The following is a 22,498-nucleotide window of genomic DNA, read 5'->3' as shown; positions in this document are numbered from 1 at the left end:
AGAAAGGGGGATGGGTGGGTCTCAGCAGAAACCCTCTAAGGATAGCCCTTTGGATTACATGTTAAATAAATGGCCTTTACCCAGTGTTCAGAAAGGAATGTCAAAGAGAAACCGTTTATTCTTGTCTTCTGAACTCTGGGGCTGCCCTCTCCACTGTTACTGTCAAGCTGAAGAAGGGAAGCCTCATAAATAAAAGTATTCCAGTAATGGGGATAGGCTGAAAGCCATTTAACTATTCTGTGTTGTAGGAGGCTACTGTGAAAATTTCTGATGTCTCCGCCTCCCATGCCTTTTTGCTAGCTCCGGATTCCCCAGTTAACCTCTTGGGCAGAAACCTGTTGTGTAAATTGCATGCTCAGATCTTTTTTTTCAGATAACAGGATTGTCCTCTGGTTACCTCAAAACCAACTTCCCCAGCTGCGTGCTGTTCTAACCCAAGCTTCAGAGGACTCAATCCTGCTTGCGGACCCGATCCTACCCGAGCAACTCAAACAGGAGATAAAAGCCTCCCTATGGGGCACTTTAAAAACAGACTTGGGCACTCTCTGGACAAAACCAGTGTGTATAACCTTAAAGCCAGGCATTGTAATTCCTCGAATTCATCAGTACCCCATCCCTCAGGAAGCTCTGCTAGGCCTCCGGAACTTTATCTCCACATTCCTGCGGTTGGGAGTGCTAGTTCGCACCAAGTCTCCTTTCAACACCCCCATTCTCCCAGTCAAAAAATCTGACACGGATCCAGAGGGAAAACCGGTATACCGATTTGTCCAGGACTTGCATGCAGTGAATAAAGTCGTTCAGGCTAAACACAACGTGGTACCTAACCCTCACACTATTCTGACTGCCATTCCAACAGGTACTGCTTGCTATTCAGTAATAAACTTGTGTAATGCTTTTTCAGTATTCCCCTAAATCAAGACAGCTGGGATATCTTTGCATTTACATAGATGGATCCAGAGACCGGAAGGGCAAAATAGCTGATCTGAACTCTGCTACCACAAGAATATGTTAAATTGCCAACCATTTTCTCCTCTATCCTGACACGCAATTTAGCTGATATTAAGCTACCTGGTCGGTCCACTTATCTCTTGTATGTGGATGACGTCCTGGTTTGTTCTCCTGATCAGGTATGCAGCCCAATTTCAGTCCTTACCCGCTGAGGTACCTGCTCACTGGATCCAGCCAGGGGATTGGGTCTATGTAAAAGAGTGGAAAATCGAGCCTCTCCAACCCCGATGGGTTGGCCCTTTTCAAGTCTTTCTTTCTTCCCACACTGCAATTCGAGTAAGGGAAGAGAATACCTGGATCCACCACACCCGAATCAAGCTAGCCCCTAGGCTGGGGCCAGAAGACAACATCAAACTTCGAGGGAGCACTGCCAGCTTTTCCCACCGCAACCCGGAAAAGCCAGAAGCAGATGATACCTGGAAAACTGAACCTCTCAAGGAACTAAAGCTTTTGTTCCAATGAACAAAATCCTGAGACCTTGTGACTATGGGTTCTCAGACGATGCTGCGGTGGCTATTATTTCTGAGCCTGCCCCTTGTACAAGCTAACCCGCACCCAGCTGCTAAACCTCTTCAGCGACTGGCCACGTTGGGACATTTGTCTGACTGTTGGTTGTTCTGAGGAAGGAATAGGACTGTGAGCTGTACCTTTAAACCTCTCTGAAACTCTCTGCCTACAAGTGGTGCAAAAAGCTAAAGTAGTGGTGGAAAGGAGAATACCAGTCCAATAAGTATGGGAAAAGTCTGAGGTTTGGCATCATAGTTGGAAGGCCCAAGGGGTCACTCTTTTCAATATCCTTGGGTTTGGGTATAAGCTGGCTCTATGTTTTGAGGCTGTTGACGGAACCGAGAAGAAACTGGGTTACATTCCCTTAGAAGCCTGCGATCAAACCCTTAGGTTTAGCGTTAAAAATGGAATCTTCTACCCCTTAAAAATTGGTGTAAACACCCAGAGTCCTCCCTGCCAGTTTCAAAAGGCCTATATTGTGAAATTAACAGGCAAACGTTATCAAGGGGAGTGGTTTCCTTCGTTCCTTCCCTTGGGTCCCATAAATAAAACCCATGCATATTATATGGATGTCTCCTCTGGTATTTTATCACCTCACTCATCCCTTGTAACAATTTCTGAATGCCAGGGGGTGCTAGAAAGCTTTTTATCACACTTGTTTGCTGTTACATACTGTGGGGGTATCTTAAACAACACCCACGCCATGGGACATTTAAATGCATCCCATTGGCGGTGCCAGGGCCGGGTATTTGGCAACTCCAAACATCAAGATGTTAGGGTAGATTGGCGCCACCGAGTAGCAGGAAGCTCCCTCATCCTTTATTTACAAAGCCCCGGTCTGTATTTTATTTGTGGCCATAATGCTTATAAAGCTCTCCCTCCGGGTTGGCATGGCCGGTGTTGTGTGGCCAAAGTATTACCAGACGTTCAAGCAAACACCACACTGGACTCACGCCAAATCCTCAACCTAAAAACTTATTCTCACAAGCTCTTCACATGCTTAAAAGGGACTCGGGTTAAACATGCCGAAAACCCCCTAGTAATCAGGCAAACGGGATTTCATTCCTTTATACGTGGACTTATTCCTGGACTGGGGGTAGTAGAGCTGAAAAGGGCAATGGTAAACATTTCTGCAGAACTTGAAAGAGCAGCTAATGCTTCCTTGGATGCGTTCCAAAAGTTACAACAAGAAATCAATAACATAGCAGAAGTGACACTGCAAAACAGGCATGTGCTAGATGCCATGAATGCTGAAGTAGGGGGGGCCTGTGCTCGCATTGAAAAAAAATGCTGTTTTTATATTAATCACTCTGGTTTAATTGAGGAGGATTTGCAGGCCATCAAGGATGCAGCTGTTGTTTTCCACACTGTATTTCTTAATCATACCCTTAATTTTGAGGACCTCCTCCCAGACCTTGGGTCATGGTTTACTGGCCTTTTCTGTAAAATTGTCAAATAAATTATTTTCTTTCTTTTTTTTCCATTTGTCGTTTGGGTAATGTTGCAATGTGCAAAATGTTTGTGTAGTGCTGTTACTAAGGGCTCTACTGTCTGTAGGAGAACACAGTCTCTCTCCCTCCAGCTTAATTGCAAATTGCATATCAGGCCTGACAATTTGGATTGTCAGGCCCGAAGGGGGGGACTATGACAGTCAGCAGAGCCCCCCGAACAGCTAGTAGCTTTATAATAGCTGGCAACCATTAGGGGAAATTGGACACCTCACAGACACAGTAGCCTGAACTTTTGAACTGTCTTCCCTTATTGGTCTTAAGGCAGTTAAAGCTGGTCCTAAGCCAGTTTTTGCTAAGCAAATTGCAAAAGTGCAGGGTTTGCTAACCACCAATCAAATGGCTAACACACCAAAGCCTGTGTGTGAGTGTGTATAAAAGATTCTTGGTTTTTGTGAGTAAAGTAGCAGTTTTTGTACCATGGTACAGAACTCTCCTTTCTTCTGCAGAATAAAGCAACCTTTCCTTATCCCCTGTCTGGCTGTCATAGGGCTCTCAGCTAGGCAGAGCCTCCGAGCAATTTTCAGTACCATAGGGTCAACAATTTACAATCACGTCCTTGTCGATGCTGTATATCTGATAATTCATTTAAATGATTGTTCAAACAGGCAATTTTTCGGTTGTTCATGGGGACCTTCTCTGTGACTGTATAGCAAATAATATGTGAATGGTGGCAGGCACAAGCAAATGGCTTACCAAACGTTAATTCTATCAGCAAAGTATCCAGTGACGGACTTCTCTTACGTTCAGCCTAAATTACCTTTTGTTCGGCGAGGAATACCAACATGTCAAAATACGCTGAAATCGTATAATTGATCCTTTGGTCCTGCATTGATGTTCTGTCTCGATCCAGCTCTTGGTTTCATCAGGGGAAGTTTGAGTCACAAGACTGAGGTCCCCAGGGTTAGGCCAGGCACGCTCCTGAATATGAGATTTGGACATTGGCATGACTTATGACCCTAGTGAAAATGAGGTTCTAAGAGGAACTCTAATTGGGCAGCTACGACAGCGTCGCAATCTCTGCTATCTTGCAATCTGCCTCAATGGACGGAAATCAATGTCTGTTATACTATATCTGATTAATCTTTTAACGCATACTCTTTCTCTTTGTTTTTCACGCAATCAACTATTTTAAGCTTTCAGTTATATAAGATTTGCCTAGTAGTGTGTATTTGGGTAAGATTATGAACATCAGTTAAACCTGGGGAGGATTTACCGTGTCCTACCAGCGTGCCTGCTTTCTCTGGATTGGTAGAATACTTCATATGATGAAAGAAAGATTTACCAGAAAATTTTCCATCATAATTTTGACGTGGGTACGTGGATAGGAGGACTTGAGACTGGATCTATAGCTCATAGACTCATAGGTCAGGAAGGGGACCAATATGATCATCTAGTCTGACCTCCTGCCACAAAGCAGCCACAGAACCCTACCCATCCACTTCTGTAACAAACCCCTAACCTTATGTTCCGAGTTATTGAAAGTCTTCAAATTTGTGGTTTGAAGACCTCAAGCTGCAGAGAGTCCCCAGCGAAGTGACCCATGCCCCACGCTGCAGAGGAAGGCGAAAAACCTCCAGGGCCTCTGCCAATCTGGCCCTGGAGGAAAATTCCTTCCCGACCAAATATGGTGATCAGCTAACTAACCTAAGCAGGGGCAAGACTCACCAGGCCACACTCCAAGAAAGAGTCTCTGCAGTAACTCAGATCCCATTCCCATTCCCACATCCCAGTCACAGAGCCATTGAGGCAGACTTATCTGGATAACCAAGATCAATGCCCAAATTAAAACTATCCTATCTACCATCCCTTCCATATAACTTATCAAGCTAAAGTCTTAAAGCCAGATATGTTTTTGCCCCCACTTACTCCTCGGAAGGCGTTCCAGAACTCACTCCCTCTAATGGTTAGAAAACCTTGCGTCTAATTTCAAGCTAAAACTTACTAATGTCCAGTTTTGTACCCTTTGTCCTTGTGTCTACATCTAGTACTAAGCTTAAATAATTCCCTCCCTCCCTAATGTTTAATCCCCTGATTATTTATATAGAGCAAGCATTATCCTCCCGGAGCCTTCTTTTGACTAGGCTAAACAAGCCAACTCTTTGATGTCTCCTTTATACAGACAGGTTTTCCATTCCTCGGATCATCCTAGTAGCCCGTCTCTGACTGTCCAGTTTGCATTCATCTTAATTAAACATGGGAGAACGAAACTGCACACAGTCATTCCAGGTTGAGTGCTCACCAGCGCCTGTATACAACGGTACTAACATCCCTCCTTATCTTTGCTGGAATACCTTGCCGGATGCATCCTAAAACTCATTTGCTTTGTAACGGCCATATCGCGATTTGGCGTATAGTCATCCTTCAATCACCAGTACTCCAAGGTCTTCTCCTTCTGTTGTTTCAACTGATGTGTCCCCAATGGTATAATCTAAAATTCTTATTATTAATCCCTGAGTGCATGACCTTGCACTTCACTATAATTTTCATCCTATTACTATACTCCAGTTTACAAGGTCATCCAGATCTTCCTGAATAGGATATCCGGAGGTCCTGTCTCTGTGTTAGCAATACCCCCCAGCTTTGTGTCATCCGCAGAAACTTTTTAGCAATTTCCCGCTCTTGGCCAAGGACAGTAATAAAAGAGTTAAACTAGATTGGTCCGCAAAGTGAATCCTGTGGAGGAACTCCCTCCTATAAACTCCTTCAGCCTGACAGTTCATCCTTCAGTACGACCCGTGGAGTCTCCCATTTAACCAGTTCCTTATCCACTTAGATTATTAATATTCCATCCCATCTTTTCAATTTAACAACAATTCCCCCATGATGGAACCGTTCATAATGCCTTACGGAAATCTATGGTAAATTAGATCTTACAATGCATTTCCTTTGGTTAATAATTCTGTCACCTTCCTACAAGAAGGAGATCAGGTGGTTTGGCACGATCTACCTTTTGTAAAACCATGTTTGTAATGTCCAATTACCTTGACTCAATGTCCTTAACTACTTTCTCCTTCAAAATTTTTTCCAAGACCTTACTCAACAGATGTTCAATACTTAACAGGCCATATAGTTACATCTGGCATCACTTTTTTTCCTTCTTGAGACTAGAACGTATGTAGAGCAATTCTCCAGCGTACAGTCGTACAACTCCCCTGAATTCTTACCGATTACATTAAAAATTCTTAGCTAACGGGCTTGCAATTTCATGCGCCAGTTTCTTTTTATTATTTTTTGATGGAGGAAACTTGTCCGGGCCCTTCTACGATTTGTCCCATCAAGCTGTTCAATTTGGCTTCCACCTCAATGTGGTAATTCCACCTCATAGCCTCCTGTTCCATGTATCATCCTTCCATCATCCCTAAGTCTCATTTAGCCTTATGTAAAGACTTGGTCCAAAGATTATTTGATATGGGCATTGCCTAGGTTATCCTTAACCTCCTTCAATTCCTCAGGTGATTTAGCGGTCCCACTTCTTTTTCTTGTCTCTTATTCATATGCGTTAGAACCTTTATTATTGGTTTAATTCCCTTGCAAGTCCAACTTCTACATGGCTTTAGCCTTTCCTCACTTATTCGCCTACATGTTCTGATCTACTAAGTAGCTTCCCTTGCTACCACCTTCTTCCACTCCTTGTAGGCTTTCTGCTTTTTCTTAATCACCTCTCTGAGATGCTTGTCATCCAGCTCGATCTACTCAACTCCTGCCTATGTTTTTTTCCCTGTCTTGGATGCAGGCTTCTGATAGTTTCTGAAGCATGCTGCAACTTAAAGTAATTCCAGGCCTCCTCCGCATTAGATCACAAGTTCTTCAGTCCAATCCACTTCCCTAACTAATTTCCTTAACTCTTTAACAGTTAACCCTTGAGAAGTCAAAACCCTAATCCAGTCTATTTTGGTTTATCCTTCCATCTAGTTTGAAACTGAATTAGCTCATGATCACTCGAACCAGGTTGTCCCCTACAACATTTCTTCTACGAGGTCCTCACTACTCACCAAAACCAAATCTAAAATGGCATCCCTCTTGTTGTGTTCTAAATACTGGTAAGAGATCATTCTGCTATCACATCCAGAAAATCTGAGCCCTATTATTCTTTGCAAGCACTTGTCCTCCAGTCTATATCTGGGAACTTGAAGTCTCCCATGATCACACATTTCCCTTAGTGTTTACTTCGTTAAAAACATTAAGAGGTCTCTTCATATCAAATCAGATCCCGGCGGTCTGTAGCACACCCCAAGCAGTATCTCAGGGGGCTTTAGTAGCTTTCTTTCCAGTGTGATTTTTTGCCCAGACAGACTCCGTCTTATCCATTCATCCTCTTCTTATTTCATTTACAGTTGACCTCATCATTGATGTACAATGCTATCCTCCACCACCTTTGCTTTCTTTCTGTCTTTCCTAAACAGTACATACCTTCAATACCTGTACTCCAGTCATGACTACATTCCACCATGTTTCTGTTATCCCTATATAATATCCGGTTTCATTCCTGCACCAGTAGCTCCAGTTCCTCCATCTTGTTACCTAGGCTCCTGCATTAATGTACAGACATTTTAATTTTTGGCATTTGGCGTCACTGACATTCTTTACCCTGTTATGCACGACATACACCTAGCATCACCTGTAGTCCTGGTATCTACACCTCCCTTCCTCCTTATGTCAATTCTTCGGTCCACCACTGAATCCCCTCTACTTTGTTTACTTCCCTCTCCAGGTTAAATTCGGCGTGGAGATCTCCTGGACATCTCCCAACACATCTCCCCCAAATTCTAGTTTAAAAGCTCTCTTCATCAGTTCGGTGAGCCCATCCTAGAATTCTATTTCCCTCCTTACTCAGTGAAGTCCATCCCGAGAGAACAGTCTTCTGTCCGTAAATGCTTTGACGACTTCCCAATGACCGTACATCCAAGCTCTTATAGCACCACTGCTGAGCCATCTGTTGATCGCCATAATCTTGTCACCACCTTGTCTCGCCTTCTCTAGAACGGCAGAAATCCCACTGAAGATCACCTGAGCCTCGATTTTCCTTAAGCATCTTCCCAACCTGACATAGTCTCCCTTGATACAGTCCAGCGAGTATCTAGCAGTATCATTCATCCCACATGAAGGCAATCAGCGGATTCTTTCCCGCTCCCGCTAGGACCTTTTCAGCCTCAGGTCCACATCCTGTATCTTAGCCTTAGCCCCCGGCAGACAGCACACCCTTCTGTTCTCCCGATCAGGTCTGGTTACAGGCCTGTCTATTCTTCTCAGTAAGGAGTCTCCAATCACGTAGACCTGCCTTTTCCTGGTGACACTTTAAGGGAACTGTGTTGTTTGGACTTCTGAGTAACCAGTGAGGTAATAAAGAAGATGTTTATTCTGTCTTGATAAATCTAAGTATTGGAATATCCACCAGCTTTATGGGGATTGTCTGCCCCATACTTTGCAGTTCACCCTAACTGAAGTGACCACAGCTGGCTCCCCACTAGGACCCCGGTCACAAGTGTAAAGCCACTTATGCCCCCACCTTGGTCCCTGCACCCAAGGGAGTCACCCATATCTGAGAACTGGGGCCTAAGGGCTGATATTAAACTAGCATGTTTCCTAAACATCTGTGGTCATCATGGGATGAAGGCAACTCCAGCTTCCCCTGGCCAGATGTGGGGAGAAGAGGGCACGCAGACCTTGCTCCCCTTGCTCTCTGCCATGGGGACGACCCAGCCAGGATCTCTCTCTCCCCCTTCCACTCCCTCCTAGCCCTCCTCTCTGGGTGCTCCAGGCACAGCAGTGGCTTCACCCATTAAAGCTGCTGATCATAAGAGACTAGGATTCATGGGGTAAGTGCAAACACCTGCCAGAGTTCAGCTGCCAGTAGGCGAGCTGTCTTCTCATGCTGCTGTGTCAGTTTTGTCCCCAGGCCCACAGCTAGCCAGGCCAACGTGGGAAGGCAGAGACTGGAATGAGAATGAAGACCTGGACTGGGGGAACTTGCTAGTGGGCAAGTCAGGGGCTGTTAAAATGCAGAAGAGCCTGCACATAAAGAATTGCCAGACTGGCTCAGACATAAGGACTGGCTAGGCCAGGGTGCTGACTCTGACAGTGGCCCATTCCAGTTGCTTCAGAGATAGACGTGAGAACCCCATCGTAGGTGGATATAAAAAACCACAAAATCCCAGGGTCAGCCATAGAAATTCCCTGGGTCTGATGTTCAGTGTCACAGCCAGCAGGCGTTTGTGCACACACAACTGTCCGTATCAACCAGGAGCAAGTGAGCTAATCCCTGATTTGCACATGGATTTGGCTAACTAAGCAGTGGTGTCTGTAACTTGGGGTTTGCACACCCACACAGGGCTGGGCATAGAGGACAATGCGAATCAGGTCACAGTATATAAAAATAGCCAGCATACACCCTGTGTTTTGGCTAGACAGCTCACTCCATCATACACAGGAACTGGGCACCTATGTCCCCTCGTAGCCACAGCTACAGCTCTCAGCCCACCTCACCCTATGGCATCATCAGGCTGGGGCAGGGGATTGGGTGCAGGAAGGGGTAATGGCTCCAGCTGGGGGTGCAGGTGTGACAGGTTGGATCACAGAAATCCCCTTGGGACTGCCAACTGATGTGCTGAGACTACCCCTTAGCCCGTTTTCCCTGGCAGCTTGGGACTTCAGAACCCTGCCTGGTTGTGCCAGACACGCTTGCCTGCTACAACCACAGACCCAGATCTGAACCACGTCCCTCAAAAGCTGCAGGCTTAACTGAAAACAGCTTAAGAAGTGCTTCTGTCTCCAACACCCAGATGTCCAACTCCCAATGGGGTCCAAACACCAAATAAATCCATTTTACCCTGTATAAAGCTTATACAGGATAAACCCATAAATTGTTCACCGTCTTTAACACTGATAGAGAGAGATACACAGCTATCCCCCCCTCCCCCAGGTATTAATACATACTCTGGGTTAATTAATAAGTAAAAAGTGATTTTATTAAATACAGAAAGTAGGATTTAAGTGGTTCCAAGTAATGACAGAACAAAGTGAATTACCAAACAAAATAAAATAAAACACGCAAGTCTAAACCTAATACAGTAAGAAAGTGATCACAAATGAAATCTCACCTCAGAGATGTTCCAATAAGTTTCTTTTACAGACTAACCTCCTTCTAGTCTGGGTCCAGCAACCACTCCCACCCCCGTAGTTACTGTCCTTTGTTCCAGTTACTTTCAGGTGTCCTTGGGGGTGGAGAGGCCAAAAGGGGGGGGTCTCCCAGGGGCTGAAATAAACTCTCTCTTGTGGGTGGAGACCCCCTCCTCTCTCCTATGCAGAATCCAGCTGCAAGCTGGAGTTTTGGAGTCACATGGGCAAGTCATATGTCCATGCATGACCTAGAACTTTACAGGTGGCAGCCATTGTTCACGTGCTACATTGAAAGTCCCCAGGTAGACTTCTTATGTGGATTGGAGTCTTCCAAGGTTCCATTGTCTATTAAGTGTTTCTTGATTGGACATTTAACTTGCAAATGCCTTTCTTAAGAAGCTGACCAAATGCCTTACTAAGGCTAATTAACATCAAACAAATACACAGCCAATCTTCATAACTTCGAATACAAGAATGATACATGCATACAGATAGGATGAATATATTCACTAAATCATAACGTTTACATAGATATGTTATGTGGCATAAAACATATTCCAGTTATATCATATATACAGTAACTCCTCATTTAACGTTGTTCCACTTAACGTTGTTTCAATGTTACGTCCCTGCTCAATTAGGGAACATGCTCATTTAAAGTTATGCAATGCTCCCTTATAACGTTGTTTGGCTGCCTGCTTGTAAGATTCTGGGGAAGAGCAGATACTTTACAAGGGAGCATTGCGCAAGTTCCACTTCTCTGCCTCCTCCCCCTCCCTCCCAGCGCTTCTGCCCTTAAGCCTTTCTGGGAGGGAGGCGCAGGAGTGGGGAAGTCCTGCATCTCTACTCCTCCCCCTCCTTCCCAGAAAGCCCTAAGTGCCATCAAACAGCTGTTTGGTAGCACTTAGGACTTGGCGGGGGAGGGATATGGCATGCTCTGGAGAGGAGGTGGACTGGGGGTGGGAAGAGGTGGGCCTGGAGTGGAGTGGGGACAGGAAGAGGCGGCCTGAAACATTCCCAGCAAAATCTGAGCCTGTTCTCTGGGGAAGCTGCCGCTGCTGCTGCAAAGGTGCTTCCTAGGGTCCTTCCCTGCGGCGGGCTGTGCCTGTGTGGGTTGAGCCAAGGGCACTCCCCAACTACAGTATAATGCCTTTTGTCTGCCCCCCCCCAAATTTCTTTGGAACCTAACCCCCTGCATTTACATTACATCTTATGGGACAATTGGATTCGTTTAACATTGTTTCACTTAAAGTTGCATTTTTCAGGAACAGAACTACAACGTTAAGTGAAGAGTTACTGTACATTCATATGCATATTTCCATAAAGCATTATGGGGTGCAATGTCACAGCAGGCTCTGGAGTGGGGCCAGGGATGAGGGATTTGGGAGGCAGGAGGGTGCTCTGGGGTGGAGTCTAGGGGTTCAGAGTATGGTAAGGGGCTCTGGGCTGAGGCAGAGGGTTGGGGTGCAGGAAGGGGTGAGGGCTCCAGCTGGGGGGTCCGGGATCTGGTGTGGGGCTTGGGGTGCAGGAGGGGGCTCCAGGCTGGGACCAAGGGGTTCCGAGTGTGGAAGGGGGCTCTGGGCTGAGGTTGGGGTGTGGAAAGGAGTATGGGCTCTGGCCTGTGGGTGCAGGGGTGCGGAGTCAGGGGTGCAGGCTCCGGGCAGTGCTTACCTCAAGCAGCTCTCGGAAGCAGCAGCATGTGCTTTCTCTAGCTCCTATGCAGAGATGCAGCCACATGACTCTGTATGCTGCCCTGTCCGCAGGCACCGCCCCCGCAGCTCCCATTAGCTGTGGTTCCCGGCCAATGGGAGCTGCAGTACCAGCACCTGCGGATGGGGCAGCGCGCAGAGCCTCCTGGCTGCCCCTAGGTGTAAGAGCTGGAGAGGGGACACGCCGCTGTTTCCAGGAGCTGCATGGAGCCAGGACAGGTAGGGACTAGCCTGTCCTAGCCCCACTGTGCTGCTGACGGGACTTTTAACCCCTGGAGCCACCAGAGTCCCTTTTCGACCGGGCGTTCTGGTAAAAAACAGGACACCCGGCAACCCTAGCTTCTCCTCCTGGCCCCCTGGGCTCTCCAGCCAGGTATTCGGACTGGCAGGCAGAGGCACGATAGCAAGGGGCCTGTGAGCCGGAGTTGCATGGGCAAATGGGGCTGGAGAGGGTAGCAAGGACAAGTGCTGGGCACAGACTTTCTCCGGCCCTGAGGACTCTCAGCCCAGCCCAGGGCAGGCACACAGGGCCAGGCTGGGTCTCCTGCGTAGGCTGAGCTCCGTGTGGCGAGGGAGCAGGGCCAGCTCACCTGGCCTGCTGGACATAGTGCCAGCATCTCGGACCACCGGGCCTGTCAGGCCCTGGCTGGCTCACACAGCCCCCTGTCCCGCACAGCAGTGGCCCCTGGGACTTGTGTGTGAGCAGGAGACACTTGGCTGGGGGTGTTTTACAGGCAGGTGAGCCTTCAGGGCTACGGCGATGGTTTTTCAGTCCCTGCCACCCAATTGGGTGAGGCCATGGCCCAGGTCTGGCAGTGCGTGCCTGCTCCCCCCCACCCCCATAAGTGCTCAGCCGAGCAGACTCCCTCGCTCCTGGGGAAGATGCCCAGGGCTATGCCCCATTGTTCAGAGTTAACCCACCGTAGCAGTGGGGCAGGCAAGCGCCCTGCATCAGACCTGCATCACAATAGCAGCTGGCGAGTGATTCATCCCTCTCCCCTGGCAGTTCCCGGCAGGCAGGCCCCCCTTCACACTTAGCTCTCTTGCCTGCTCCCCAATTCTGTGCTCACATCATGTGCCCTGCGCCCCATCTCCCCGTAGCTGATTCAGCCAGGGCTGCAGACAGAAGGGCCGGGAGCTCAGTCTGAGGTGAATGCAGTGGGCTGACGAGGTCAAGTCTCTGCCCAGAGCTGTCACCCTGCTGCGCTGCTGAGCCACCCCCTCAGCGGGGAATAGCAGCGAGTCCCCGTGCCCTGCCTGTGGCAAATGCTTCTCTGCTGGCGGTCGCCGTTTCAGCCTCAGGAGCAGGCTCTTTCCTCTGTCTCCGGCTCTTTGCTGCCTGATAAGGGGGTAGTGGGGAAACCGGACAGCGACTTTGAGCTGGCTCACGACCCACAGCTGCCCCCAGCCGTGGGCAGGCTGGGTGCCACGCCGGGTGGTTTCAGCAGGGGTGACACAATGAGTCAGTGCCAGGGCTGGGACTACAGCTCATGAGCTTTAAGTCCCAGTCCCATGGACTAACTGCACAGTTTGCCAGCAAAGGGAAGTAAGTAAGTAATTGGTCCTGTATCTATCCCCTCTCTCTAACTGGGGGAGCTTGGCACCTCACAGTGCAACATATTTACCCTCACACACCTCTGGAGGCAGGACAGTGCTATTATCCCTATTGTACAGATGGGAAACTGAGGCACTGAAAGGGTAAATGACTTGCTCAAGGCCACACAGGAAGACTGTGGCAGAACAATGACTTGACCCCAGTTCTCCAACATCCTAGGCTAGTGCTCTAACTACTGGACCATCCTTCCTCTTGCTAGAGCATTCGCTTTTTTCTGCTTCATGCGGCTGCACTGAACCAGTGAAAGTACCAACAGCAGGCCCAGAGTAGACGCTATGAATTGGTTTAAGTTCTGTCCTGTGCCCACCGAAGGTTCTGTTCTCACCTGATTCGGGGGGTTGGCGGGCTGCCCTCTCAAGGAGCAGGCAAAGATGACAGCTGCCTCCTTGCCAAACCTTTGGTTCACCAGCTCAGTCTTTTCTCTGCCTGAGCACCCAGCTATGCAAACCCCCAGAAATGCCCCCCTCAGCCCATGAATATCTGTGGTTTGCCAGCTGGTGGAAGCGGCAGGTTTCTTGGAGGGTAAGGGCGTAGGCAGGTGTGCAGAGCTGTGGGAATGGGCAGCTAACGCTTTTATAGCCAGACAGCTCAGGAAGTTGGGCGGCTGAAGAGATCTGCCTGCTCTGGGATCTGCCACAGAGGAGAGTGCCTGGAGGTGCCAGCCCAGCGTTTGTGCCAGAAGGACACATCCAGCCTGCCACACAAACAACTGAGCCTGAAGTAAATCAAGCTCAGACATCACTTATCCTGCAAATTCAAACCTGTGCCATTTCCCTGCCGTCCTGGCACTCAGTGAAGTGCTCCTCAACGTGCACAAGTGTCGATGGAAGGGAAACAATGGTTAGTTCCGCCTTCAGAGTACGCCAAAGGCTATGGCCTTGTTCTGCTGGAGATCCTACTCGTGACTGACCTGAGCATTCTCCATGGGGCCCAGGGGAAGTGGAAGCTAAGATCAGTATTTCATACTAGTTGCCTTCACCACTGGAGCACAAAGCCCTGCTATGGCAGGGGGTGGAGTGCTCCTGTATTGAGCATGTGGCCAATGCGTTTGGAATTTGTTATGCATCACTGAAGCGTGTTGCATGAAAACATCTTCCTTTACTCCTGTCCCCCTTGGAATTAGCTGATTGGGGGGGGGGGGGGGAGGGGGCCTCCAACACACAGGCTCACAAAGGTAGGTTGAGCGCGCCATCTAGTGGCAAAGACATGCAACTTATACTTGCCTACAACCCATAGCAAGAGTCAGCTGAGCCCTGGTTCCTTGCTCCCGTTTAATAGTGTTCTGGATTAGGCTGAGGCAGCGGTTCTCAACCCAGGGTACACACACCCTTGGGGGTGCACAGAGCTCTTCCAGGGGGTACATCAACTTATCTAGAGATTGGCCTAGTTCTGCAACAGGCTACCTAAAAAGCACGAGCAAAGTCAGTACAAACTAAAGTTTAACAGACAGTGGCTTGTTTACACTGCTCTATCTACTATGCACTGCAACGGAAGTACAGTATTTATATTCCAATCGATTAATTTTATAATTACATGGTGGGACACTTTGGTATTTTTATGTCTGATTTTGTAAGCAGGTCATCTTTAAATGTGGTGAATCTTGGGGTGTGCAAGACAAATCAGACTCCTGAAAGGGGTGCAGTAGGCTGGAAAGGTTGAGAGCCACTAGGCTAAAGCCCCCAGCCCAGATTCCTGCTGTTCCTGCTCTACATGAGACACTCTCTCTGCACCAAGCAACAAAAACTCCAGAGCATCCCTATCAGGCCCGGTCTACACTGCAGAGTTAGGTCGATGCAAGGCAGCTTACACCGTCTAACTATGGAAGTGTCTATAGTAAAATTTTGCTCCCGCCATCATAACTTGCCCTCTATACCAACAATCATTCCATCTCCACGAGAGGCATAGAATCAATGTCGACGTAACTAGGTCGACACAGCATCAGTGCAGACACTGCATTGCTTACATCGCCTGTTGCTGGCTTTCAGAATCCATCCCACAATGCTCCACACTGGCAGTTCAATGAGTGCAAGTCCTCCTAGTGAGGACACGCACCACCCACACAAGGAGCAAGCACAGACAGGCACTGTAAGCAATGTAATTACTGCGGCGGCTATATGCCAACGTAAGTTAGGTCGACTTAATTTTGTAGTGTAGACATGCCCTCAGATGGAGGGAACTGCCAGTCTGAGCAGTCATGGGCTTCGAAGGCCTGGGACTTTCCAGTCCTGGGCCCCAGAGTGCAGCCATGCAATCACAGTGGCTGTGTTGTAAGGAATGGTTGAAGCTCAAAGGGAGCACAAGGGTCTCAGCAGTTCCTCAGGCTCCTTTTTTGCCTGGAACTAGAAGCAGGTCAATGGAGAGAGCTCGTGATGGGGCAGCAGCCAACACAAGCCTCTGTCTCAGCACTGGCATGCTCTGAATCCACTGAGGAGCTTGGGGGCCAGATCCTGTCCCTCTGTACTTTGTGGCTGTCCTTGCCACCAGAGCACAGCACTAGCTATGCTGCATGGGTGGCGTTACATCTTTTTTGCACTGGTGTAAATGATACAAGTTGCAGAGCAAGGGAGAATCAGGCCCTGGATATTTGTGTGCACAGAATGGGCCCCTCTGAAGTGCACTAACTTGGCTCTGATGCTTTATAACCCTTTTATGGTTGTGCTTTTTATATACTAGATGCTCACGGTTTTATCATCTTTCGAATATCCCCCCATGCCCCCAAAGCTATAGCCAAGGGGGTTGCAGGTTCCCGCGACACCAAGAATGGTGAGAGAAACCCCAGAGCATGGGAGGGACGGGGGAGCGGTGGGAGTTCTTTGGCTTCCTGAACTGCAAAACTAGGACTAAACCAGATGTTGCCTCATGGTCGGTTCCCCCCACACCTGCAGAAACCCCTTTGCGGGAGCAGAACAGGCTTCCTTGCAGACAGGAAAGGGAACACTGCCCCCTGCTCTAGACAGCAGTTGCTGGGATGAAGTATGAGACACTTCTGCATGCAAGTCACCGTCAAAAATCCCCATGAATCAGCACCTGCCTAAGTCAATATCTTTCTCTCCTCCTGTCCCTCAGCTGCCCCACTCCTTTCTTAACTCCTGTGTCTGCTTTTCCCAGTCTCAGCCTTCTGCTGCCCTCCACACTTAATGTTAATACTTTGCTCTTACATGGTACTTTTCTCCAAGTGGTCTCACAGCACTTTACAAAACATGTCAAAATCTTTAGCCTCATTTACAAATGGGGAAACTGAGGCACGGGGAAGTGACTTCCCCAAAGTCACCCAGCAGTTCAGTGGCAGAACTAGGAACTGAACCTAGGTCTCATGAGTCCTAACCCAATGCTCTATCCTCTAGGTCACACTAAGCCTTGTGTCCCTCACAGTATCCCACCTAACGTGCCACACTGAAGCAGCATTTGTCATTAGCTCTCAAAGCACTTGACAAAGGAGAGCACTCATCTTTCTCCCAACGGGGAAGTGAGGTAGGTCGCCTCAAGGCCACACAGCAGGTTGGGGGCGAATCTGGAAATAGAAGCCAGGTCTCTCGAATCCCAGTGACTAGGGCTGGTCTACACTGACAACTTACTTTGGCACAGCTGTGTCTTTTGGGGGGTGTAAGACCTGAACCCGGGTCTCCCACATCCCACAAGTGCCCTAACCAGTAGGTGACTGGCTGTACTGGGGTGGGGGCTTTCTCCCTCTCTCTGCCCCCCGCCTTCCTATCAAACAATAGTGAAAGGTCTCAGTGCCAAAGAGGAGACATTTCTAAACTCTCTCCCGCCCAGTTCTACTAGTGAGTTATCCAAAAGGCCCACAGCGCCTCTCCTGCCTCCCGAGAACTCACCTGCTGCACAAACCATCCCAGCCACACTGCCCTCACCTCCATTGCCTGCATAACAGCCAACTGCTACCTGGGCCCATCAAGACCTTAGTGTCAGTTTTTCTGTAGGGGCTGTGTTTGGACATTCTGCCTACTCTAGAGCTCCCTGGGTACTGACAGTACCGTACACATCACACATTGCCGGACAAGGGGATTTGCCAAAAAAAAAAAAAAAAAAAAGGTCTTTTATTGGTAGCAGAGTCTTCCTTTTTAAAAACCAAAACAAACAAGTGAAGACGTTTCACAGCCAAAAGGAAAACCTGTCCTCATAGGACACAGGAACCAGGATTTAGGCCCCAATCCTGCAAACAGCCAGAGAGGGCAGATCCTTGCACCTCCATGGATTCCCACTGGAGCACCACATAGGGTGCCATAGGGCTGAAGAGGCAGGTAAGGCTGTTTCAGTCACAGCCCAACCATTTTCATTTCTGCTCCTAGTTCTGTTGAAGCATCTCATCCTAGAACACTAATGAGGAAAGATTTGGCTGAATTTCAGCATGCCATTCCCCGCCCCCCTTTGTCCTTGTATAACCCATGCAGGGCAAACTACGTAAGGGGTAATGTGAACAGCAGAGAGCACACTGTGGCAAGGAGGTTTCAGAATGACACCTATATCTTAAGTATCATTCTTGTTCTTCAAGGCAATCGCTTGCGAGCATCACAGAATCCCCCGCGGCGGCCTCTGGACAGTGCCCACTGCTGTCAGTTTGGAGTCGGGGCTTCAGGGAATAACGATTTGGAGGGAGGGGCTACAGAGTGCATTGACTGCTCATGGGAGGGGCCTGTGTGGACAAAGGATGATGCGACTGGATGGTGTAAGTCAAGCGTAATTTGTGAAAGGTTTCCATTACATTTCTAAGGCTGCAATTGGCTGTAACTCTTCCTCAGCCACGTGCCTGGAGCCTTGTAACTGTGAGACAGTTTGATCTATTGAAAGCTGGTTTATGAAGTTAGAATATTTCCTTGCGCCAATCGCTGATTACACAGGGGTGGCTGATACTCAACCAATGCCGATTGATACTGAATTCTGGCCATTTATTTAAATCTTTGCAGGTCCATGGACAGGTACATGCTAAAATGGGCTGTGCAAGAATTATACAAAATGCTCCCCAGGTAATACAAGTCGAAGAATGCATTGTACAAGCATTTGCTTAAAAACAAAAATTCTCAAAGGTGATTCAACTGCCTCTTTGCAAAAGAGCAGCACAGAGGCCATGCAGAAACATCTGACAAACGCGAAGGTCTACAATAGTAAAACAACCTCCCAAACAACCCAGAAACATTTCCTTCGACGCTTCCGACTTCACACACAAGCTACAGACTTTCCCTGCTTGGCACTTTTTTCCCTTTTAAAACAACAAACAAAGAAAGGCACAATTCCGAGGAACTGATCTCGGTGCAGAAATAGGAGCCCAGCATTCATCCATAGCTAGGACTTTCCCCAGCATGAGACCCAAACCCAGCTCTAAATATAGGGACAGGGACAGGGCTTTGGCAACAGGGCTCCTTGGTTTGGAGAGTCCGAGCTGTCCAGCCGGTTTGGGCCATGGTTGTCTGCAGGTCCTTTTCAGCTGAACTCCCGGCCAGGGAGTAGGATGGGGGCCACTAAGGTCCAGAGATAGAGGAGGAGACCAGCCCAGCTGGAAGAGATCTTCACCCAGACTGCAGTCCATGGACTCGTCATCATCTGGGAACCTTCATCGGGCCTGAAACAACAAACATGAGCCCCCGCAGTCAGGTGAAATCGGGTCACTGCAACGTACCAGGTAGGCAAGTTCCCACTGGAATCTCCTGCCCATTCCCCTGCCTGTGCCCAGCTCTGTAGCTGGGAGAGAAGTAAGGATCTGAAGCCATGTACCCAAGTGGTTAAGTTGACTATAGGGGTCACTCATGCATGGGGGATTCCCTTAACTAGGCGAGCACTGGTTTCAATTCACATCTTTAGTTAAACCGGTGCTACCCTGGTCGCTCCACACCAGCCTGCATTATTGCCAATTGAAACCACCTGCTCGCACGTGCCCTTGCAGAACCAAGGCTGCCCTGTGGACAGTGAAAGCCGGACACAGGCCCAGCTATGGGGAGAGCACGCTGGACCCCACATAGCTGCTGGGGAGCAAACTGGAGCTCACTCGGACTTGTGCATTGGCAAGGCAGACTGTCAGCGAAGGGCTGACGGCAAAGTCACTGTACCGCACTGCCAGAGCAGGGACCGGAGAAGTGCCTGAGCGACTAGTGCTTTATAAATAGCAAAGGAGAGAGAGGGGAGGGGCAGGACAGGGGGCAGCAACAGACACGTCTCAGGGTCCCAGTTAGAGTCTCCCAGGTGAGGGTCTCCAACAGCCAGATCATCCTGACTTACAATGGAGCCTGCAGAGCCCCCACCCAGACTCTCATCAGAAGTTAGATTCCATTGCAAGCCCCCTGCTCGCGTGTCTGGCAGAGTTCAGCTGAGGACACCTCCAAGGGGACCCAGCCTGCATGGCTGCTGCAACCACTCTGCACTGGTTACCAAGGCAACCCTGCTATCATGGCAGAGAAGTGGGGGGGGGGCCGAGGGAGCTTGCCATGAGCCACATGCCCCCAGCGAACCAAGCTGCACAGCCCAGAAACTCCACGTTCAGAGCAGAGCCACAAAGCCACTTGGGAGGCTGCACGCAGCTAGGGCTTGCTGATTAGCTGGGAAAGCTGTCAGTCACACCAGGCCAAGAACGCCTAATACTCATCTGCCCTTGCCGTATGGGCCTGCTGGGGGGAGTGGCAGGGATGGGATGGGGAAAGGCACGGAGCCATGGGCTGCATTACCAGCTCTGTGGCCAGCCAGGAGGAAACTCTCCCGGGGTGGAGGACCAGCGCAAGGCCTATGCACCAACTCAGGTCCTGCTGGAGCCTCACAGGGCTCTGCCTGGCGTGAATTTCGCCTTCAGAGACCTCATGCTGTGGTTGTGTTTGTCCCTGTGTGTCTCAGTATCTGCGATGTGGGCTCAACAGCATGTTTACAACACAGATTACGTCTGGGTCAGCCTTCTCCTGCCCTTGAAATCAAAGGTGACTCAGTGGCATCATTGCTGTTTGATTGATGGGGAAACCGAGGCACGGAGCAATGAAGCATTTTTCTTGTGACGCAGATCCAGGAATAGAACCCAGGTTCCCGAATTTCCAGCCCAGGGCCTCACCCACCAAACCATTAATCCCAGAACACGAGGAGATTAAGTGCTTCAGGGATAACCCCGTTGCCTCAATGCAGGCCTAACCCCTCCGGTAAGCAGTAATCAGGGGTCTGATGCTTCCTTAGCCCTGTATGAGAAGGAGGGAGAACAACAGCCACACCATGGGCTGGGGACACGGAGGCTCCACAGACTGCTCCCTCCACCCCAAATCACGGTGGAAACACCTCCACATAGCCAGTCACTGCTGAGGCACTATGCTGGGCTGCCAAGCAAGCCTGATCCCATGCAGGCGTCACCCCCTTCTCTGCCCTGCAGCCCCCAGCCAAAAGCACCGGCTCCTGGCACTCGCAGCAGGACCCCGGTGCGGACTCAGAGGGCGACAGTGGGGAGCTCCTACCTGTACCAGTTTGTGAGCGTCATCATGATGTAGAGGGAGGCCAGGAAGAGGCAGATGTGGAAGAAGGTGTAGTTGTAGGCCACACCGTCCTGCTCGTTGTCATAGGCCCGATGTGCCCCATCTTCCATGCTCGGATCCCCACCACTCAGCATGGCCGGGCTCTCCTCAGTCAGCATCATCTTGTTCACTTGGCTGTGGTCTGAGGAGCGGATGCTGAAAGCAGGGATATCAGGGAGAAGTTAAAGCCACTGCAGAGAGGCTCAGAAGCTCTATACTCCTGCCGGCTTTGGATGCTGCCTGCAGGGGAGTTCCCCTCCCCTCCTCGCTTACCCCTCTGGCTCACTCACAATGAACGGGGTCGTAAGTCAAATGCCACAGCAGGCCAGGCTCTGCCCTCAGTTACATCTCGCTCAGGGGGCATCTCTGTCTAGCCCGGGCTGCATGACCCTCAGGAGAAAGCCCTGGGGTGGCAGGTGCTGCCCTGGGGCTCCCAGGCTAGCACTGCTATAACGCTTCATGCCGACTTCCAGAGTTCCCCTGCTCTGTGGCAGGGGACAGGATGCTGAGCACCGCTGGGGAGAAGGAGCCAGGGGGTTCCCCGCCCGGCTCAGAAATTTGGGCAGACACACTCCCCATCGGCCATGGAAGGAGAGCTGCAGCAGCCTCAGTCCTCACCTGATGAAGAGTGTGCACAGGAGGAAGATGACCAATCCCACAATACTCGGGGCATCCCACCACTGAGTCACCTGCCCGTCAGCCACGAGGCCAGCAGTGCTGTTCCTCACCAGGAGCGTGGGGTTACAGTACTTGTCTGAAAAGGAATTCAAAAAGCCAGCGTAAGCAGCAAGACCCTTTCCACCCACTTGGGCCTGCAGGGGCCTGTGGCTCTGGCTGTTGACGTTGGGCTGGTGGCCCTGGAGACCTGAGAAAAGGCACAGCCAGCAGCGCAGTAACTCCCTGCTCCTCCTCCCACCATCCCAGTGAACCCGGCCCTGGGAAGAGAGAGGGTCGGGGCAATGCACTGACCAGCTCAGGGACCCCTGCAGAGGTTGCGAACAAAGATCAAGGTGAGAGTCAATTGCAAAAGGTATTCAGTGTGCGCTGCACCCTGCTTATTTCACAGAGACCTGTATCCCTCCCCCCCAGGGCCGGCTCTAGGTTTTTTGCGGCCCCAAGCAAAAAAATTTTTGGCTGCCCCCACTCCAGCCCTGGGCTCCCCCCCACACCCCACTGCTGCCCCAGCCCTGAGCTCTCCCCCTCCGATCCGCACCCCCTGCCATCCCAGCCCTGGGCTCTCTGCCCCACACACCCAGTGCTGCCCCAGCTCTGTGCTCCCCCCTTCTCCCCATCAGTGCCCTCCCCACCCACACACCCCCTGCTGCCCCAGCCCTGGGCTCTGCTCCCCCACACCTGCACCCTCCTTCCGCCCCAGCCCTGCGTCACTGGTAACTCGCTCCCAGGGCGGGTCATTCAGCAGGAATTTTTGATGTGCACAGAACACAGACAGGATTGGTTCCCATATGGTTACAGAACTGCAGTAAAGGGGAACAATTTACAGCTTGTGTGATTGGTGGATATCTGGATGCATATTATAAGACT

The 22,498-nt window shown here is 49.9% G+C and overlaps 1 protein-coding gene across 2 annotated transcripts in view; it reads right to left on the bottom strand.

The window, feature by feature from the left end:
* Window positions 1-22,498, bottom strand: part of SERINC2 (serine incorporator 2) — a 155,577-nt gene that overhangs the window by 104,104 nt on the left and 28,975 nt on the right. The window contains exons 8-10 of one of the 2 annotated variants that reach the window (XR_012654855.1): window positions 21,575-21,710; window positions 20,900-21,112; window positions 18,609-19,041 (exon numbers count right to left, since the gene is read on the bottom strand). Coding sequence is in view for 1 of the 2 variants with exons in the window: in XM_032802231.1 (XP_032658122.1) it covers window positions 18,903-19,041; window positions 20,900-21,112; window positions 21,575-21,710 (488 nt within the window). In the remaining variant the exon portion in view is untranslated. Of the gene's footprint in view, window positions 1-17,704; window positions 19,042-20,899; window positions 21,113-21,574; window positions 21,711-22,498 lie in introns of those variants that run through there. The other variant, XM_032802231.1, reaches the window with a different exon arrangement.

Source organism: Chelonoidis abingdonii, chromosome 25, assembly GCF_003597395.2.
Source record: "Chelonoidis abingdonii isolate Lonesome George chromosome 25, CheloAbing_2.0, whole genome shotgun sequence".
Taxonomy (NCBI): domain Eukaryota; kingdom Metazoa; phylum Chordata; order Testudines; family Testudinidae; genus Chelonoidis; species Chelonoidis abingdonii.
This window is presented reverse-complemented; position numbering and strand designations above follow the sequence as displayed.